Source organism: Hyperolius riggenbachi, chromosome 1 (assembly GCF_040937935.1).
Source record: "Hyperolius riggenbachi isolate aHypRig1 chromosome 1, aHypRig1.pri, whole genome shotgun sequence".
NCBI classification, from domain to species: domain Eukaryota; kingdom Metazoa; phylum Chordata; class Amphibia; order Anura; family Hyperoliidae; genus Hyperolius; species Hyperolius riggenbachi.
Genome location: NC_090646.1, coordinates 87,816,545 through 87,837,654, shown reverse-complemented (window position 1 = coordinate 87,837,654; position 21,110 = coordinate 87,816,545). Strand labels below are relative to the sequence as shown.

Sequence of the window (21,110 nt, the reverse complement as noted above, 5' to 3'; positions counted from 1 at the left end):
ACCTACCTGGGGCTTGCTCCAGCCTCATGCGCACCGATCGCTCCCACTCCGCCATCCTCACTCTTCTCCCTCTTCGGTACCGGGTCCCGTAACTTCAGCCAGTCGCGGCCAAACTGCACAAAAGCCGCAGGAGAGATACGTAAAGAGTGCACTTCCTCTTGCGCAGACTGGCGGAAGTTATGGGACCCGGTACTGTGGAGGGAGAAGACTGAGGACGGCGAGGGAGCGATCCATGCAGATGGGCTGGAGGAAGCCCCAGGTATGTATAACACTTTTAATTTATGTCAACTCTGGTTTCCTTTAAATATGTGCAAAACCCTGAATAATGGTCTTAGGAGTGTGAATACTGAGCAAAAATGGCGCAGGAAATTTAGGCACACCATGCGCCACCATAAGCTGTAATGTGAATTGCGGTTATAGCAACGCTTAGACAGTAATTTGGGTGTTGTCAAAAGATGGAGCCCAAATTACTATAAAACCGGTGTAATTTGGCTGCCAGCAATAGCCGGCGGCCTGGAGGGAGAATAGTAATTAAAGTGTACCTGATATGGCATGTGGGGACAAACCTGGGGCTTCCTCCAGCCCCATTAGGTGCTTGGGGTTTCTCCCTGTCCTCTCCAGCCACTCAGTTCTCTCTGACATACTTCTGGTAAGCCAATCGCAGTCAGTCGTGGTCTTTAGCGCATGCGTGGACCCCCCCCCCCCGTTGCGCCCCCATGCCCAGGAGTGTTGTGCTCCTGCACAGTACTACTGCGCAGGCATACAAAGCTCCAGAATGCGGGAGCGCAACGGGGGTGCACGTCAGAATGCAGGAGCGCAATGGGGGTGCATATGCAGTGAGCAGCGCATGCACAGGAGAGCGCGGCCAGCCTTATTACTGGGACGTTTTCTGACAGAACAGGCTGGCCAGGGAGGACGTCAGGGGACCCCAAGCACCTCCTGGGGCTGGAGGAAGCCCCAGGTAAGTATAAATGGGCACACACACGCCATCTCACGTTTCCTTTAACGTCACCGGCACATTTGCAGGAGCAGAGTGAGTAATTTTTCAGATTTTTGCCCTGCGCCCAAATTTCCCGACGCCTTAATTACGTGTATTCGTGTGAACACAGGTAAAAATCAACAGAAATAGCAGATGTTAAATATGTAAATTGACTTTTCTATCTGGTAAATAAAAATGAATTAAAAAATATTTACCAATTTGGTCATTCAACAGAAATTTTAAAGATGAAAACAATTCATAGGATTCCCTTTGTGGAACCATACATTACGATATACTGTATACATAGCCTTAGTTTGAGCATCAAGGCCGGATTTATACTTTTTAGGTCAGATATGTTGATTTTCCCCTTTCTTGTTCAGCAGTGCCCCTCCCATTCCATGCACCACCTCTTTTCCATGTGTATCATCCATGTACAGCACCCCCTTTCATTCATGAACAGCTACCTTGAGCATCAGATTCCCTTTTTTTATGTATTGCTCCCCATTTTTAACCTCCTCTTTCATATGTAGCAGCCCCTCTTTCATGTCCATGTGCCCCTTTGGGCTGCATCCACCCAAGGCCTGGGCCTTTGTGGCCTTTTCAGAAATCCTGGCCTGTTGAGCATTATTATTATTATGTGTACAATAACATAATGTCAAGCACTTGTTTGGTATTAACATCTGCTTGTTTTTTTGTTCCAGGAGACGATAGAAGCATATCGAGCTCTTCCTCAGACACCAGCCATTCAGACGCCAGTGCAGGAAGCAGGTTGACCATATGGGCGGAGCCTTCTTCAGCCAGTACCTCTGCCGAGAGTCACGGCATGGCGGCAGCAAAAGGCATTCACCTGGGCGATGACAAAGCCTATGCCGAAGGGTTTCGTGCTTCCAAGCCACCTCCTAAGCCCGCGCCGTCTAGACACCTGCAGGAAATTGGCCGTCAAAGCTCTTCTGACAGTGGCATAGCTACGGGTAGTCACTCTTCCTACTCTGGAAGCTTTTCCTCCTATGCTGAGAGCTTGGACATTTGCCACGGTGAAGAGTTCGGGTCATTGCTTAGCTTACCCTTGACCATGGCTACGGATCAGAATCTCTGCACGTGTCAGCACACTGATCCACATAGAGGGTCTGAATATCAGATTCCTGCCTCGGTCAGACATCTCTACGACACGCCCCGAAGTGTGCTACAGGCAGCTGCTCGAGAAACTCAACACAAGAGTTCAGATTCCACATTACCCAAGGACCAGGTGCAAGGAATGCAAAGCATTAGTGATGCTAAGCTATTGGTACCCCACGCAGAGGTCAGAACTTCATCTTTGCTCCAGGAAAGCAAAGACTCAGGTGACGAGACCTATGTGGATTTTGTTCCAAAGTGGACAGCTGCAAAAGCACAGCCGCAGGGAACTGAACCCAAAGCAAGTGACTTGGCTGCAGCAGGGACAAGTGACACTTGTGAAATCTGCAGCCCCCATCCTGGAATTACTAGGGCCCTTTTTGCAGCTTGTCCTGTATGCGGAGGGCTGAAGGTAAACAGTGGAATAATGTTCTATGATTCTACTTTTCTGGATGGGCGGGATACGTTGGGGATGTAAAAATCAACAGAATCATACAAGCTCGTAACTTAAATAAGCCGGACCCTCCAGTAAAATTAGGAAGGGTGGCACAACCTTAATCAAAAAAGTAAAAACTTGGTGCCATGTGTGCATTTTGTGCATTGCCTTCCAAACTCCTCCCATCCCTCAGACCCCCCCCCCCCCCCCCCCCAGACTTTGTAAAGCAGCCGCAGCAGAGCTTCATACTATTCCTAATTCTGGTAGTAGGACAGGTCCTCTTCACTCCTTTTCAGTATAGCCACACAGCCTATCACCTTGCTGCTCCTGTCACTGCATGTCTAAGACTGTGTTATTTTAATCCTGCCACACATGTGGCCTGGTGCATGCAAATTGCATGCACTTTGAAACTGGGCCAATTAAAATTATCAGGAAACACATTTTAATGAGACCAGCAGCGCATCGTGATCATACTTACATTACCACGCCCCACTTTCTCCTCTTCTTTATGCAGCGCGATATGGCCTTAATTTATGTGACATGCATCTGGGCCTTACAGAGGAACGCTGATGCACACTGCCATGCTGCGGATGCACTGCAGAGTGAAGAGGAGAGAGCAGGGCAGTAAGTATATGCATGCTGCACTGCTGCTCTGCATAAAGGTAGGAGGGAGAGTGACAGCCCCCTCAGTGCCACCCCCCCCCCCCCCCCGGCCACCAGGGGGCGCAGGGCTATTGTTATACCCATACAGGGGCGTAACTACAAATCATGGGGCCCCCAGCAAAATGTTGATGGGGCCCCCAATTATTACTCTTTCCCTTGCCTACCATGGTGACCCTCACAACCTTTGGACATCTGGGCCATCTTACAAGGGTCATATAACAAGTGTGGCCATCCTAATCTCTACACCCATAACAAGTGTAGCCACAATAACACCTGATCTTAAGGATGAACACCTTTATTGGAGGAAGGGAATGTTAGTAGGGCCCCCCTCACAGCTCTGGGCCCCTCTGCGGCTGCTGGAGCTGCTCCCCTGTAGTTACGCTCCAGTGCCCATGGTAGAATGCCTATACCAATTATGGCTAACCTTGGCACTCCAGTTGGGATGGAAATACAAGTCCCATGAGGCATTGCAATACTCTGACAGCTCTAAGCATAACTCGGGGGGGCAGAGGCATGATGGGATTTGTAGTTTTGTCACAGCTGGAGTGCCTAGGTTAGCCATCACTGGCCTATACTCACATTCCCCTTATCCTCTCACAGTAACACACAAGCAAGCAGTAAGGAGAAGGAGGGAGCTTGGCATAGTAAACAGAATACCTGAAGCAAGCGGGGTAACCGTCGTGTCCTCCTATGTTCCCTGGTGCTCTATCTATGGCAGCGCATGCCTGTGCTCTGCTGGAAGGGGAAGCATCTGCTCTGTGCTGTGAGCTGTAAATATTCTGTCCTGCAACTGAAACCTACCCTTCAACTTACAAGAAGGCGGCTATTTACATCAGCCCTGCAAGTCATCCTCTCATCTTATTTAGGAGCGTTTCACAGAATGAACCGAGCGCACATTACAACTGCAGCCCAGGGCCACCCACACTATAAGCTGCCACTCCCTGCATTTATCATGTGATTGTTATACTGGTTCCAGTTCATATATTGTTATTTGCTAGTTTTCCTAACAAGTAACAAAAACTAAGAATCTGTTACATAAAGCTTATAGACTTGGAGTGGGGATTGGCAGGGACAGATTTCTGGAAAGGCCACAAAGGCCCGGGCCTTGGACGGCTGCAGCCCGAGGGGCGGCTGGATTTAAAAGAGGGATTGCTACATTTTAAGGAGGAGGCTGAAAATGGGAAGTAACACATGGGAAAGGGAAACTGATGCCCAAGGGAGCTGTTCATGAAAGAAAGCTGCACATGGAAAGGGAGGGATGCTGGTGCACATGACAGATGAAACATACTTTGCCTAGGAGTACAAAAAGTATAAATCTGGCCTTGGGGATTGGAATAGAGATGAGAGCCTGGGCAGTGAGCTAGTTTTACATTGGATCACGTCAAGCACTCTAAAATACTGGTGGTACACCTTGCTGTGCATTGGTGGGGGGCTTGACGTGAAAAAGGAAGGTTGTTGCATACAAATTTAGGGAAATGATACGCTCTCTCTACACCTCCAACCACACCTTCCTCACATCTCCATTCTGGCATACCATGAACAAAAATGTATAAGCAATGTCTTATAATTTTACTTTTTTAAACCTCTTATCCATAATCTTTCTTTATATTAGTATTTGGACATAAAAGGTTGTACATAACATTTTACAAGAAGAATGAGGGATAGGGATATTAGCTTCCAAAAAAGAGTCTGAGGGACAATTGTAAACCATGTATGTTGTGCATGGAAGAGGGGGGATTGAGGACTGCAGTGCATGGAGGTGAAGGTTGTTCTACAAGGGGGAAGGGAGGAGGAGCAGGCCCATAGCCCCCGGGTTCCAAAGGGGGCGGGAGTATAAGTAAGCTGTCCAGCAGGGGGCATACCTATTAAATAGCCACCGGGAGATTTGGGCACAGGGTAAAGCCGATATATGGCTTACTTGGCTTCTGCACAAGTCCCGGCGGCGTTAATTACTATTCCCCCTCCAGGTCCACGTGGATGGTGGGGAATGATGTAATTTGGCTTCCGCCTATTGCTGGTGGCAGAATTACAGTGTTTTGAAAGTAATTTGAGTTCCGTCTCCTGACCATGCCCAAATTACTCACTGAGCTCAGCTATAGCCATCATTCCTATTACGGCCTATGGTGGCGCTGGCTGTGCCCAAATCTCCTGAGCTGTGTTAACACACGCTCCTGCAAGGGACCCCATGATAATCTATTTGCTGGGGGGGGGGGGGCGGAGGGGGGATTTTATGCCCCTATTGGGAATGATCACAATAGATGCAAATAATTCTGATTTGATATTTGATGCAGAATTGAGCAAACTCTTAATGCACATGTATGCAGCTGAGGTGGGAATAGGCTCACATTCAACCCACATACTGTACATTTGCCTTATTCTGCATTAATGCAACTCAAAGAATATCCGGAAGGATCACCACCGTATCCGTATGTGCTTTGAATAGCGGTAATCATTACGAATCTTTCCCCCTCCCAGTTACACCTCTCTGACACTGTGGCTCTCTTTGGCAAGCATTGGTGCTCCATAATAATTGTTGTTATGTATAGAGTGCTTGAGGTGCCCTAATATACGTAAAACACACTGTGGCCCACAGAGCTGCAGCCAGACCCCTACGCTGGAGGCCTCTGAGCTCACAGCACTATTCAGTATCACAATGTAAAAGCAGGAAGGTGCGTAAAATGTTTTTCTCCTCAGTGTAGAATACTTCTGGTACTTTCTGGAGCACCATTATTCTAGCAGGCAAACATTCCTCATCATTATATAAGATGACTCACTGGTGCTCGGAAACCTTTCTGAGCTCTTCAATAGATGAGAATTTACATCTCACCAGATATGCATACAATAATACCACGCAAGGCTTTTTACACCTGATCATTATGCTTAGAAATAATGCAGGTTCCCGTGGTAATGGCAGTTTCTGCACCTTCCTCATTACCTGAGGGCACAGAATGGAAATGGCATATTTTACAGTCAGGATGAAATAAGATTTTACCTAAACGTATAAATGGGCAGATTCACTATCTAGGGAGAGAATGGTGCCCTGTATACTTGTAAGGGTCAGATGAGTGTGTGTCTCCACATAGCAAGGCAGATGAGAGGCCACAATCGTCACAATGGAGGCCGAGCTCATTACTATGGAAACGTCATCTGTGCAGTTAGTATGAGTTTGCGTAGAGTAATGGAATGGCACCAATTTCATATTCAAAATACGGCGTATAACAGTCTCCAAGCACCTTGTGGTACTTTCATCAGAGCCTGTGCTGAAGTATACTGTGACGCCAACCTCATGAGTGGCTGTAACTGCTTGGATAATTGTGTTTTACTGAAAGTCAGGAAATCCCATCAGCAGGAACACAGGGGGTCTGATATGAGGTTACGAGAGAGGCATTTCCATTATAAATATGGTCGGCCTATGGAAAGATAGTGGTTGCAGAGTATGGGGTGTCTCTCACCATCCTCCTGAGGCCATGCACTGCCTGTGTGGTACAGCAGGGGGAGCTCCAGTGCCAGCTGTAAAAATTAGAATATCGTGCAAAAGTCCATTTATTTCAGTGATTCAACTTAAAAGGTGAAAATGATATATGAAATAGGAACCCTTTGCTGGTGTTTTGGATTAATTAGCTGATTACAGTCTGACACTTTAAAGAGGAACTCCAGTGAAAATAATGTAATTAAAAAAAATGCTTCATTTTTACAATAATTATGTGTAAATGATTTAGTCAGTGTTTGCTCATTGTAAAATCTTTCCTCTCCCTGATTTACATTCTGACATTTATCACATGGTGACATTTTTACTGCCGGCAGGTGATGTCAGTGGAAGTAGCTGCTGCTTGGTTTTTTTTGGGAGTTGGAAATGGCTGTAAACAGCTGGTATTTACCACAGCGCAACAACGTTCACACGCAGGAAACTGCCAGGACCATGGTCCTCACATTTTCCTGTGGGAGGGGTTTGACCACAATATCAGCCATACAGCGCCCCCTGATGATCCATTGGTGAAAAGGAATAGATTTCTCATGTAAAAGGGGGTATCAGCTACTGATTGGGATGAAGTTGGTTACGGTTTCTCTTTAAGCCTAACCTTTGAACCTGCAAAGGGTTCCTATTTCATATATTAGTTTCACATTTTAAGTTGAATTACTGCAATAAATGGACTTTTGCACTATTCAGTAGGAGACCTTGGGCAAGACTCCCTAACACTGCTACTGCCTATAGAGCACGTCCTAGTGGCTGCAGCTCTGGCTCTTTCAGTCCACCCGGAGAAAAACATGATATAAATGTTATTTGTCCTGTCTAGAATACTAAACATTTTCACAATATTCTAATGGCCTGACATTTTGATTTGGGGGGTCTTATAATCTGTAAGCCATAATCATCAAAATTATTTCCTACACTAGTTTCACTTTTTAAGTTAAATGACTGAAATTAATGACCTTTTGAACGATATTCAAATTTTTCGAATTTTACCTGTATGTTGACAAGCTAAGTTTGCTGAACAGTAGATAACTCTAAACTGAAGTTATTATTATTATTATTATTATTATTATTATGCTGTATTTATATAGCACTAACATCTACTTAAAAGGGAGTCTCAGGCTAAGTTCACAATGGGACGTTAAAGTCGTGCGTTAAAACAGCATTTAACGCAGAATAACTTTTAACGCTGCACGTTAAAAAAGTACTGCATGCAGTGCGTTATACACGTTATTAGCTGCGTTGCACTGTTTGCACATGCTCAGTAATGACTTGGAAGCATACTTTTCATTGCCTGTATTTTTTACTGTATCTGCTGTATGCGACGGTAACGCTGCGTTGCCACTTTTTGGGCGCGTTGCGTTGTAAGCTTGCGGTGCGACTTTAACGTGCCATCAAAATGCAACGTCCCACTGTGATTCTAGCCTCAAGGTTTTATTTCATTTCAAAAGCACTCGCTGAATGGCTGTTGCTCAGTCCAATTGGCCAAACAGTGTGCAAATAAATAGGCCGGCTGGTTGACATCTTCATATAATGTAGATCCTCTCCAGGGAGTGCTTTTGCAAAGAATAAAGGAGATAGTGAGAATCCACCATGAGGAGATGGATTAGTACAAAACCTGTCAGATTTTTGTTGCCTACTGTAAGCAACAGCAACTTAGGAGAAAAGTAATTTACTCTGGGGAAATGCTCTTCTTATAAGTATGTATACACGTGTATTTTAAGTGTTACAGTTTTTTACTATGGTGGTCCTTTGAGGCTTGGAGCACAATTGTCTTTCAATTTTTTTTGTGCACGTTTTTCTGCATGCATTTTCTGCACACCAGGGGCTTGATTCACAAAGCGGTGCTAACCTACTTAGCACGTCTAAAGTGTTTAGACGCGCTAACCAGGGTGCTAAGTAGGTTAGCACCGGATTTCTCAATCAGATCGTGCACTAACTTTGTGCGCGTAAAGTTTTACGCGCGCAAAGTTTTACGCGCGCAAAGTTTTACGCGCGCTAAGTCCCATAGGCTTTAATGGGCACTTCGCGCGGTGCGCCCTGTGCTCTGTGCAGTACGCGCGTAAAGTTTTACGCGCATAAAGTTTTGCGCGCATAAAGTTTTATGCGCGAAAAGCTTCTTTAGACGTGCTAAGGGGGTTTTCACAGGCGTGCTAACAGTTAGCACTGCTTTGTGAATCAAGCCCATGTGTATTTGGATGTGGGAAAATGTGTGCAATTTTGTCATGGAAGCTAATGTAAACTGATGCATGTATAGGGAACATCTACGCCGTTTTTAGCCCCTTAAAGGCCCAGTGCACACCAAAACCGCTAGCAGATCTGCAAAACGCTAGCATTTTTGGGAGCAGATTTCAGAGCCATTCTAGGCATGTTTAGAGTGGATTTCTAAACATGCCTAGCGGTTTTGGCTGCGTTTTTGTGTAGCAGATTACACAACTTGTTCCAGTAAAAGCTGTTACTGAACATCTTCTCTAACAAAAACGCCTGGCAAACCGCTCTTAAGTAGCGTTTTTCAGAGCGGTTTGCATTTTTCCTATCCTTTACATTGAGGCAGAAACGCATCCGCAAACCGCAAACAGGAGGCACGCTTGCGGTTTGCTACGATCCTCAAACCGCCGGTGTGCACCATCCCATTGAGATACATTAACCGAGCGGTTTGACAGGCTCGGTGTGCACTGGGCCATACTCTAGTCTATTGCTGGTTCTGGGTCGTTGGGAACCACACTTGCTCACTTAGGCTTTGTTCACATTATAAATTGCAAGCACTGAGCGCTTTATACTGTGATTTTTGAAGAGGTTTTTCTTGCACTTTGCACTTTTGCTCAGTGATGATTTTTTTTCCCTTCCTGAGGTCAGTCAGGAAGTGAACTCTTTCACCCGGTAATGAATAAATTAATACAATGTATTTATTCATAAAAGCCGCCCAGGAAATCACTATGCAAAGTGCTTTTTCAAGCACTTTCCTATACCTGCAATTGAGCCACAGCGCTCAGAAAATGTTACATGTAGTGCGTTTGCGATTTCAAAGAAATCAAAACGCTTACATGTGAACACTGTCATGGGAGATTATTACACAAGCGCTTTTTGGAAGATTTGCAAAATCGCCAGCGCTTAAAAAAGTGTGAACAAGCCCTAAGTGTACCTGAGCTGAAAGTATAAAAGCATTTATATGTACCTGGGGATTCCTCTAGCCCCCAATAGGTCATGGGCTCCCTCCTGCCCCCCTGTGCAGCTTCGAACCTTTGCTCATATCACGGCTGTGCTAGTGTTTTTGCATGTGATTTCACGTTGTCGCGCGCAATCTTGAATTTGACATGCCAAAAACGCGCGCAAAATGCGAAATTGCACGCAAAAAGCACGACCGTGATGTTAGTTATTATGGTTTAGTGAATAAAGCCCAATGAGTGTAGAACTGGACTAAAGCTGAATTTTGCAAATACCTTCTGTTTTAAGAAGGAAATATTACGGTATATGTTAATCTCCTGTCATTCTTGCCAAGATGCCATGCTGTAAAGAACACCAATCACATTTCAGTTTGGTACAGTCAGATGACTGAATTCTGAATTCTGATTGGCAGCTGTGGGATACTAGGCATTGCACATAGATCTTTGCCTTATGAACCAGCAGTGAGGCATCACACAGAGGAAGGGAGGAGGCGGGGCCCTGACTTCTGCATCGCGACGCTCACCCCATACATGTCAGCGGAGCTTTCCCACAAATGGGTTACAAACGGCTCCAGCATATACTTATGTAGGCATCAGAAGACGTTAGAAACGTTAATGATAATAATTTCACAAACCATCTTGTTGTCACCCGGAGAGAGAGAGTCATTTAATAATGAGCGTAATTCTATTTATCTGAATATGAAGATGATGAAAAATGCCTGAAGTGACTTTCCTGATAATGAAGAGAGTTTTAATTGCTCCAGCTTTCCTATCACCCCTAAAGCCTGTAATTTACTTTAAATGCATTTGTCTTCTGTGAAACGACATACAGTAGCTTATTGCTTTGTCTAGAACTGTAATTTTCTTTACAGGATAGATGATGGCAGGAATGGCCACTGTGAATCTACACAATAAATCAGGATTGTGTACAATATTGCTCTACATCAAGGGTCCCCAAACGTTTTGGGTCGAGGGCCGGGTCAACATACATCAGACTGCTGGGGGGCCGGAGGGTATACATAAAAGTCTTTGCGGAACAGACAGTGATGCATACTAAAGTGACAACCTTCAGTCTAATTGGACAACAGTGTCACCTCATGTGGAATATGATTGGAAACCAGTGAATTACTGCTTTCTAGCTTCATTCTATATGCGGACCACCAATATTTAAAGATGTAGCTGACCGCATCTATAATACGTTTTGTGTGTGGGGGGCCGGTAAATGGTTTTACTTCTTTATATAGTGTTATGATGGGTTAATACATTGTGTATAGCTTTCTACATATACAGGATCTTCTCAAAAAATTAGCATATTGTGATAAAGTTCATTATTTTCTGTAATGTACTGATAAACATTAGACCTTCATATATTTTAGATTTATTACACACAACTGAAGTAGTTCAAGCCTTTTATTGTTTTTCTTATTGATGATTTTGGCATACAGCTCATGAAAACCCAAAATTCCTATCTCAAAAAAATTAGCATATTTCATCCGACCAATAAAAGAAAAGTGTTTTTAAAACAAAAAAAGTCAACTTTCAAATAATTATGTTCAGTTCTGCACTCAATACTTGGTCGGGAATCCTTTTTGCAGAAATGACTGCTTCAATGCGGCGTGGCATGGATGCAATCAGCCTGTGGCACTGCTCAGGTGTTATGGAGGCCCAGGATGCTTCGATAGCGGCCTTAAGCTCATCCAGAGTGTTGGGTCTTGCGTCTCTCAACTTTCTCTTCACAATATCCCACAGATTCTCTATGGGGTTCAGGTCAGGAGAGTTGGCAGGCCAATTAAGCACAGTAATACCATGGTCAGTAAACCATTTACCAGTGGTTTTGGCACTGTGAGCAGGTGCCAGGTCATGCTGAAAAATGAAATCTTCATCTCCATAAAGCTTTTCAGTAGATGGAAGCATGAACCCACTTTTGAACCAGAAATAGCAGCAGAAGCGCCTGACCTGGGCTACAGAGAAGCAACACTGGACTGTAACTCAGTGGTCCAAAGTACTTTTTTCGGATGAAAGCAACTTTTACATGTCATTCAGAAATCAAGGTGCCAGAGTCTGGAGGAAGACTGAGGAGAGGGAAATGCCAAAATGCCTGAAGTCCAGTGTCAAGTACCCACAGTCAGTGATGGTCTGGGGTGCCATGTCAGTTGCTGGTGTTGGTCCACTGTGTTTTATCAAGGGCAGGGTCAATGCAGCTAGCTATCAGGAGATTTTGGAGCACTTCATGTTTCCATCTGCTGAAAAGCTTTATGGAGATGAAGATTTCATTTTTCAGCACGACCTGGCACCTGCTCACAGTGCCAAAACCACTGGTAAATGGTTTACTGACCATGGTATTACTGTGCTCAATTGGCCTGCCAACTCTCCTGACCTGAACCCCATAGAGAATCTGTGGGATATTGTGAAGAGAAAGTTGAGAGACGCAAGACCCAACACTCTGGATGAGCTTAAGGCCGCTATCGAAGCATCCTGGGCCTCCATAACACCTGAGCAGTGCCACAGGCTGATTGCCTCCATGCCACGCCGCATTGAAGCAGTCATTTCTGCAAAAGGATTCCCGACCAAGTATTGAGTGCATAACTGAACATAATTATTTGAAGGTTGACTTTTTTTGTTTTAAAAACACTTTTCTTTTATTGGTCGGATGAAATATGCTAATTTTTTGAGATAGGAAATTTGGGTTTTCATGAGCTGTATGCCAAAATCATCAATATTAAAACAATAAAAGGCTTGAACTACTTCAGTTGTGTGTAATGAATCTAAAATATATGAAGGTCTAATGTTTATCACTACATTACAGAAAATAATGAACTTTATCACAATATGCTAATTTTTTGAGAAGATCCTGTATGTGTGGTGCTAATTTATGGGCCATATTATTTCCTCTTGCTAATTGTTATTTAGTGGCTTAGCACACCATTTGTTGTATAGGGCATGATTTACTATACCGTGCTAACACATAGCACAGTCGCGCTATGCGTTTAGCGCGCAATGTGATGCACGCACATGTTTAAGCGCGTAAAGGTTTACGTTCGCTCACTAACAAAGGTCTTTGCATGTTAACTGCCGCTTTAACACGCGAAGACCATTTTTTAGCAAACCTTTAAGTGCATAAATATGTGCGCGCATCTCATTGCGCGCTAAACGCATAGCGCACCTTTGTTATGTGTTAGCACGGTATAGTGAATCAAGCTGATAGTGTTGCAGGAACTTTGTTCCTTTTAATCACGAGTGTAATTTAATCGATCAGCTGTGTCAGCTGGTTGCCTCCGCAGAGCAGCTAATTTGAAAACACAGGATGTTAACCCTATGTCTGCTTCCATGAAAGCAGGAAGTAGAAACACTGCAGATTTATTGTAGGATTTGTATCAGCTGTAACAAAGAAATGTTTTTCTTTAAATGTGATTATGCTGTTGCTTATCTTTTAGAGCAGAGAGGAAGTTCTGAGTTCAGGTCCACTTTAAGGGCGTTTCCACACTGAAAATTGGGATCACAATCGCAATCATCCTGCGATGGGATAGTGATTTTCCCTAGCTTACAAGTGCGCATTTTGCTGCAATTATGTGTGCGATTGGTGGGCACAATTGCCGTTCCGGAGGAGAAAGAGAAAAACGAAACGCAGTTGTGGAAAAAGGCATCTCTGCCTATCACAGCAGTGCCTTGTATATAAATACTGCATGGGCTCGATTCACTAAAGTGTAGAGTTGGGCCGAACGGTTCGCCTGCGAACGGTTCCATGCGAACTTCCGTGGTTCGCGTTCGCGTCCCGCAGGCGAACTTTTGCGGAAGTTCGGTTCGCCCCATAATGCACCATGAGGGTCAACTTTGACCCTCTACATCACAGTCAGCAGGCCCAGTGTAGCCAATTTGGCTACACTAGCCCCTGGAGCCCCACCCCCCTTATATAAGGCAGGCAGCGGCGGCCATTACGGTCATTCGTGTGCCACTGCCTGCCTGCATTAGTGAGAGTAGGGCGAGCTGCTGCACTGTCTCTCATAGGGAAAGATTAGTTAGGCTTAGCTTGTCTCTGGCTGCATACCTGTTCTGTGAACCCACCACTGCATACCTGTTCTGTGAACCCACCACTGCATACCTGTTCTGTGAACCCACCACTGCATACCTGTTCTGTGAACCCACCACTGCATACCTGTTCTGTGAACCCACCACTGGATACCTGTTCTGTGAACCCACCACTGCATACATGTTCTGTGAACCCACCACTGCATACCTGTTCTGTGAACCCACCACTGCATACCTGTTCTGTGAACCCACCACTGCATACCTGTTCAGTGAACCCACCACTGCATACCTGTTCAGTGAACCCGCCACTGCATACCTGTTCTGTGAACCCACCACTGCATACCTGTTCTGTGAACCCACCACTGCATACCTGTACTGTTCAGTGAACCCACCACTGCATACCTGTTCTGTTCAGTGAACCCGCCACTGTATACCTGTTCTGTTCAGTGAACCCGCCACTGTATACCTGTTCTGTTCAGTGAACCCGCCACTGCATACCTGTTCTGTTCAGTGAACCCGCCACTGTATACCTGTTCTGTTCAGTGAACCCGCCACTGCATACCTGTTCTGTTCAGTGAACCCGCCACTGTATACCTGTTCTGTTCAGTGAACAGTTTGGTGTGCCAGTGTGAAGCAGTACCTTAATTACACTACCTGATTGATCTATACACATGCAAGAGGTTTTAAAGCACTTTAGGCCTGTCATTTAGCATTCAATATGATTTCTGCCCTTAAAACGCTGCTTTGCGTCAAATCCAGATTTTTCCCGGGGACTTTTGGCGTGTATCCCACTCCGCCATGCTCCCCTCCAGGTGTTAGACCCCTTGAAACATCTTTTCCATCACTTTTGTGGCCAGCATAAATTTTTTTTTTTTCAAAGTTCGCATCCCCATTGAAGTCTATTGCGGTTCGCGAACTTTAACGCGAACCGAACCTTCCGCGAAAGTTCGCGAACCCGGTTCGCGAACCTAAAATCGGAGGTTCGGCCCAACTCTACTAAAGTGTGATAACTCAGTTATCACATGTAAACGCTTAGCATGTGCAACGTATCATTATCACATGCTACTAGACCCTCGGTACAGGCACAAAGTGGCGGACCTGTTTCCAACTCACCGGAAGGTGGAAAGGATGCAGCACATGCAGAACCAGCTGTCAACTATGCTTTACAATGCCTTTAAGGGTGATGTGACGGCACAACGCCAGCAAGGTACCACTGCCACTAATCCACCTCCCGTGTCCACGCAGTCAAAGACAGGACGCTCCAGCGATCTCATGGTGATGTCGGACATGCGGACGTTCTTTAGTCCAACGCCTCGCCGTAGCCCTTCCGGATCCACCCTCCACCAACGCCTGGAACGGCAGGTAGCCGACTACCTGGCCTTAAGTGTGGATGTAGACACTGCTGTGAACAGCGATGAGGAACCCTTGAACTACTGGGTGCGCAGGCTTGACCTGTGGCCAGAGCTGTCCCAATTTGCCATCCAACTTCTCTCCTGCCCTGCCGCAAGCGTCCTGTCAGAAAGGACCTTCAGCGCAGCTGGAGGCATTGTCACAGAGAAGAGAAGTCGCCTAAGTCACAAAAGTGTTAAGTACCTCACCTTTATCAAAATGAATGAGGCATGGATCCCGGAGGGCTGCTGCCCGCCCCAAGACTAAGTCAGTCCCCGCACACACAGCATCTCTGCCTGCACGCCGTGTGACTGGCTGCCTGGCCTGCCCCAAGAAGACTAAGTCGCTCCCAGTCCCTCCACACAGCATGTCTGCCTGCATGCCGCTTGACTACCTTCTCCGCAGTGGCGTATCTGGGTAGTATAGCGCCTATGGCAAACACTAAAATTGCGCCCCCCCCCCCCCCGTCACAGTGTCCCTTTATAAAAACGGCATCCTTTCTCATTTACATATGTTTTGGGAAGCTTCATATTGCCAAAGTTCTCTGCACTCTAACAATAACCTTCCCGCCTTTAAACACCTAACACTAATGTGACATGAGTATGTACTCTGTAAAGTGCTGCAGAACATGTCAGCGGCAGCGCTACATAAATATATAACAATAATATAGTAGGATATTACACTAGGATTAGATTGTGAGCTCCTCAAAGGACAGTCAGTGACATGACTATGTACTCCGTAATGTGTGCAGAAGATATATAAATACATAATAATATGGTAGGACATTAGACTATGACTATGGGAGGATTAGATTGTGAGCTCCTCTGGGGACAGTCAGTGGCATGGCTATGTACTCTGTAAAGTGCATTACACTATGACTATGGTAGGGTTAGATTGTGAGCCCTTCTGAGAACAGTCAGTGACATGACTATGTACTCTGTACAGTGCTGCAGGAGATATCAGTGCTATACATATACATAATAATAATATGGTAGGACATTAGACTATGACTATGGTAGGGTTAGATTGGGAGCTCCTCTGAGGACAGCCAGTGACATGACTATGTACTCTATATAGTGCTGCAGGAGATGTCAGGGGTATATAAATACATAATAATAATAGTAATAATAATAATATGGTAGGACATTAGACTATGACTATGGTAGGATTAGAGTGTGAGCTCCTCTAAGGACCGTCAGTGACATGACGATGTACTCTGTACAGTGCTGCAGAAGATGCCAGGACTATATAAATACATAATAATATGGTAGGACATTAGACTATGACTTTGGTAGGATTAAATTGTGAGCTCCTCTGTGGACAGTCAGTGACATGACTTTGTACTCTACTCATAGTCTACTGTCCTACCATATTATTATTATGTATTTATATAGCACTGACATCTTTTGCAGCACTGTACACAGTAGGATTAGATTGTGAGCTCCTCTGAGGACAGTCAGCGACATGACTATGTACTCCGTACAGTGCTGCAGGATATGTCGGTGCTATATAAACACATAATAATAATAATATGGTAGGACATTAGACTATGACTATGGTAGGATTAGAGTGTGAGCTCCTCAGGGGACAGTCAGTGACATGACTATGTACTCCGTACAGTGCTGCAGGATATGTCGGTGCTATATAAATACATAATAATAATAATATGGTAGGACATTAGACTATGACAGGATTAGAGTGTGAGCTCCTCTGAGGACAGCTGAGCCTGCTGAACCCACAGTGACTGCTCATCACATTCTTGTCCCCTTGTGAGAGTCAGAGTGCAGCTGACGCAGCAATAACAGACAGGGGGATCAGATTGCAGGGCAGCCAGCCAGTGCACTACACATGCATCACTTTGCAGCTGAACAGACGCTGCCTGCAGAGTCTGGGCTGCATACAGAGTAAACAATGCTCTCTCCTCCCTTGTGCAGGGCTAATCTACTGATACATTTCCATGCCTCACTGCACTTCCCCTCCTGCAGATCTGCGTGCTTCTTCTCATCTTCTCCACTACGATGATGCCGAGGTGAGGGCAGATCTGTGATCCTGGAAGAGGGGAAGAGTGCAGGCAGGGAAAGAGAGAAGTGATCCACCCCAGACCCATACCAGTCACCTGCCTCCCCAGTCTCCGGCTCTCTACCCGGCCCCTCAATCCTCAGCATGTTCCCATCTGGATTCTGCAATGCACGAGTCTTCAGAGCTCAGTGCACTCACTCTCGCCTGGAGCTCCCCCTAGTGGCGCCTCCTCTCTCTTCTCTCCCCTGGACAGAACGAGCAGCTTAACTTTGCCTGTGTGTATCCAGTATCGGGACACACACCAGGCGGCTTCAGTAGCACAACACGGGTGCAGGCATGGCGCCCATGATGTTATTGGCGCCCATAGTACTTGCCATGCCTGCATCCTTCTACATACGCCTCTGCTTCTCCGCCACCACCAACAGGGTCCGGGACTCCAGGCGGATTGCTGAATTTTTTAGGCCGCTGCTAGCAGCGGCCGCTGTAATAATTTTTCTGGTGCGTGTACATGACTGCCTAATTTTTCTGGCTGCACTGCGGGCAGCTGCAACAACAAAAGAAAAGGCATGTACATGCGCTCATTCCCCTTCGTGATCATTACCTTGCCGTGGTGAAGGGGCTTGCGTATCACAATGAAGCAATGACCGGCGCCTAGATGAGTGTCTCGGGGGGCACACCCACGATAATAAGGTCGTTGCCTCATTGTGGTCAGACCAAATTTGATCAGCTGGACAGTCACTGTTCTGTCATTCAGCTACATCAGCCAGGCGACCATATGGGCTGTAAAGCCACCAAAACCTGCACTCTCGCCATGGTGCGCACCAGTCCAGCACGGCCGTCACTACACAAACAGCTGTTTGCGCTGCGTTACACGGTGAGTTTGGTGTGTCAGTGTGAAGCAGTACCTTAATTACACTACCTGATTGATGTATACACATGCAAGATGTTTGAAAGCACTTTAGGCCTGTCATTTAGCATTCAATGTGATTTCTGCCCTTAAAACGCTGCTTTGCGTCAAATCCAGATTTTTCCCGGGGACTTTTGGCATGTATCCCACTCCGCCATGCTCCCCTCCAGGTGTTAGACCCCTTGAAACATCTTTTCCATCACTTTTGTGGCCAGCATAAATTTTTTTTTTTTCAAAGTTCACATCCCCATTGAAGTCTATTGCGGTTCGCGAACTTTAACGCGAACCGAACCTTCCGCGAAAGTTCGCGAACCCGGTTCGCGAACCTAAAATCGGAGGTTCGGCCCAACTCTACTAAAGTGTGATAACTCAGTTATCACATGTAAACGCTTAGCATGTGCAACGTATCATTATCACATGCTAAGTGTCATTGTCACGTGCTAGGGGCTTGATTCACAAAAGCGTGATAACTCAGTTATCACGTGTAAAGGCTCTGCATGTGCTAGGTATCATTATCACATGCTAAGTATTATTATCACGTGAAGTCACTGCAGATCACGCAAACAGAATGTAGATCATGAATTATTACTGTATAAAGTATTACATTAACAAACATGTTAATGTAAGCACATGTATACAGTAATAATTCATGATCTACATTCCGTTTGCGTGATCTGCAGTGACTTCACGTGATAATGAACCTTAGCACATGATATCACATGCAAAGTGGCTTATCACTGTCGTGCTAAGTGTTAGCACGCTTTAGTGAATTGAGCCTCATATGTGATAAAATGATGTTTTGTTTTGCACTGTGTTGCAGTGAGCACTGAGCAGTGATGAGCAATCTACTGCAGCACAACCACAGTACAAATCTATATATATGTTACGGCCAGAACCCGAAGTGTGGCCACTTCTAGTTCTGGCCGGCCACTTCGGGTTCTGGCCGGCCAATGTGCGAAGTGGCCGCAGCGCAGCGGCCAATGTGAGAAATGTTATGTTTACGCCGTCTCGCTGCGGCCAAATTGATTACAACTTGCTTAATTTAATGAAATATAGCCGGCGGCAATGTGATAGATGAAGCCGCCGGCTTTCGCACTGCCTCTCTCCTCTCCCCGATCCCCTCCCATACAATAAGTAGCATCTGGCGGGGACACGCGTGTCCCGAGAGTAGTTCGTCGCGGCAGGGGAATCCTGCTGTTCCTGCAGAGCGGGTGCTGGCAGAAGCAATGTCTGCAGCCTCCCCGCTCTGCTGCCCCTGCCGCGACGAACGACTCTCTGGCTGCATGACCCCGGCTGCTGCGTATATTGTATGGGAGGCGGGGAGAGGAGAGAGAGGGGGGGGGAGAGGAGAGAGGCAGTGCGAAAGCCGGCGGCTTCATCTATTACATTGCCACCGGCTATATTTCATTAAATTAAGCAAGTTGTCATCAATTTGGCCGCAGCGAGACGGCGTAAACATAACATTTCTAACATTGGCCGCTGCGCTGCGGCCACTTCCCACATTAGCCGGCCAGAACCCAAAGTGACTGGCCAGAACGCGAAGTGGCCACACTTCGGGTTCTGGCCGTAACATATATATAAAATCGGATGTATGTATATGTGTGTATGTGTATGTGTGTATGTGCCGCGATCACTCGAAAACACCTTAACCGATTTGAACGAAACTTGGTATGCAGATCCCTTACTACCTGGGATGATATGATTTGGGGGTCTCGTGTCCCCCTGCTTACCTGGGCGGAGCTACAAACAGCAAATTAGATTTCACCCATTCATGTCAATGGAAAAAATGTAAAAGGCTGCCATTCTTACAGTAGTCAAGCCAGAGTCCCCACACTTGGCACAGTTGGTCACTTGGTGACCGAGGTTACAAATCCAGAAAAAGTGGGCGGACCATAAAACAGCCAATCAAATTTCAGCCATTAATTTTTAATGGGAAAATGTAAACTGCAGCCATTCTTAAACTGTTTATGGCAGAGTTTTCAAACTTGGTGCACTTGGTCACTCGGTGAAGGAGCTTAATATTTAGTGGGTGCAGCCTACAACAGCCAATCAAAATTCACCTATTGATTTTCAAAGGGAATATTTAAACTGCTGCTATTCTTACATTGTTAATGTGAGAGGCTTCAAACTTGCTACAGTCAGTCACTGGGTGACTGAGGTCCAAATTCTCTAAAGGGGCGGGGCCACAAGCAGCCAATCAGATTTCCTTGATGGATAAACTGCTTCCATTCACACATTTTGATGCCAGGAACCTGAAAGCTCACAAACTTGGTCATTGAGTGACTGTGTGTCAAGGTTACAAAAAAGTGGGCAGAGTCAAAACAAATTTCACAGGGAAAATATAAACTGCAACCATTCTTACATGGTTAATGGCAGGGTTCTCAAACGTTGCACAGTTGGTCACTGGGTGACTGGAATTAATATTCAGGAAAATGGGTGGAGCCTACAACAGCCAATCAAAATTCACCTGTTGATTTTCAAGGGGAGTATTTAAAGTGGACCTGTACTCTTGCACAGGACAGAAGGAAAACATAGAGAAATGCACCCTGTATGTATTTGGGGAGTTTAGCCTGTCTAATTCCCCCTTATTTGTGTCTAATCACAAGTTGTTATCGGATTTGCCCCCTGAGTCACATGACTACCACAGCAGAGTTGGCAGATAAGCTCATTTGAAAGCACTGGATGTTAACAATATGTCTTCTTCCATGAATCAGGAAGTAGAAACTGTGCAGGTTTATTTTAGGATTTGTATCAGCTGTAACAAAGAGATGTTTTTTTATTATGCTGTTATGTATCATTTAGAGCAGAGAGGACATTCTGAGTTCAGGTCCACTTTAAGTTGCATTTTTGCACTGTTAATAGCAGATGCTTCAAACCTACTACAGTCGGTCACTGGATGACTGGGGTTCAAATTCAGAAAGGGGCGGAGCCACAAACAGTTA

The 21,110-nt window shown here is 45.6% G+C and overlaps 1 protein-coding gene across 2 annotated transcripts in view; it reads left to right on the top strand.

Annotated features, from left to right (window-relative positions):
- Positions 1–21,110, top strand: part of DOK7 (docking protein 7) — a 214,803-nt gene that overhangs the window by 151,408 nt on the left and 42,285 nt on the right. For both annotated transcript variants that reach the window (XM_068267203.1, XM_068267194.1), the window contains exon 7: positions 1,681–2,504. In XM_068267203.1, coding sequence (XP_068123304.1) covers positions 1,681–2,504 — 824 coding nt within the window. The remainder of the gene's footprint in view (positions 1–1,680; positions 2,505–21,110) is intronic.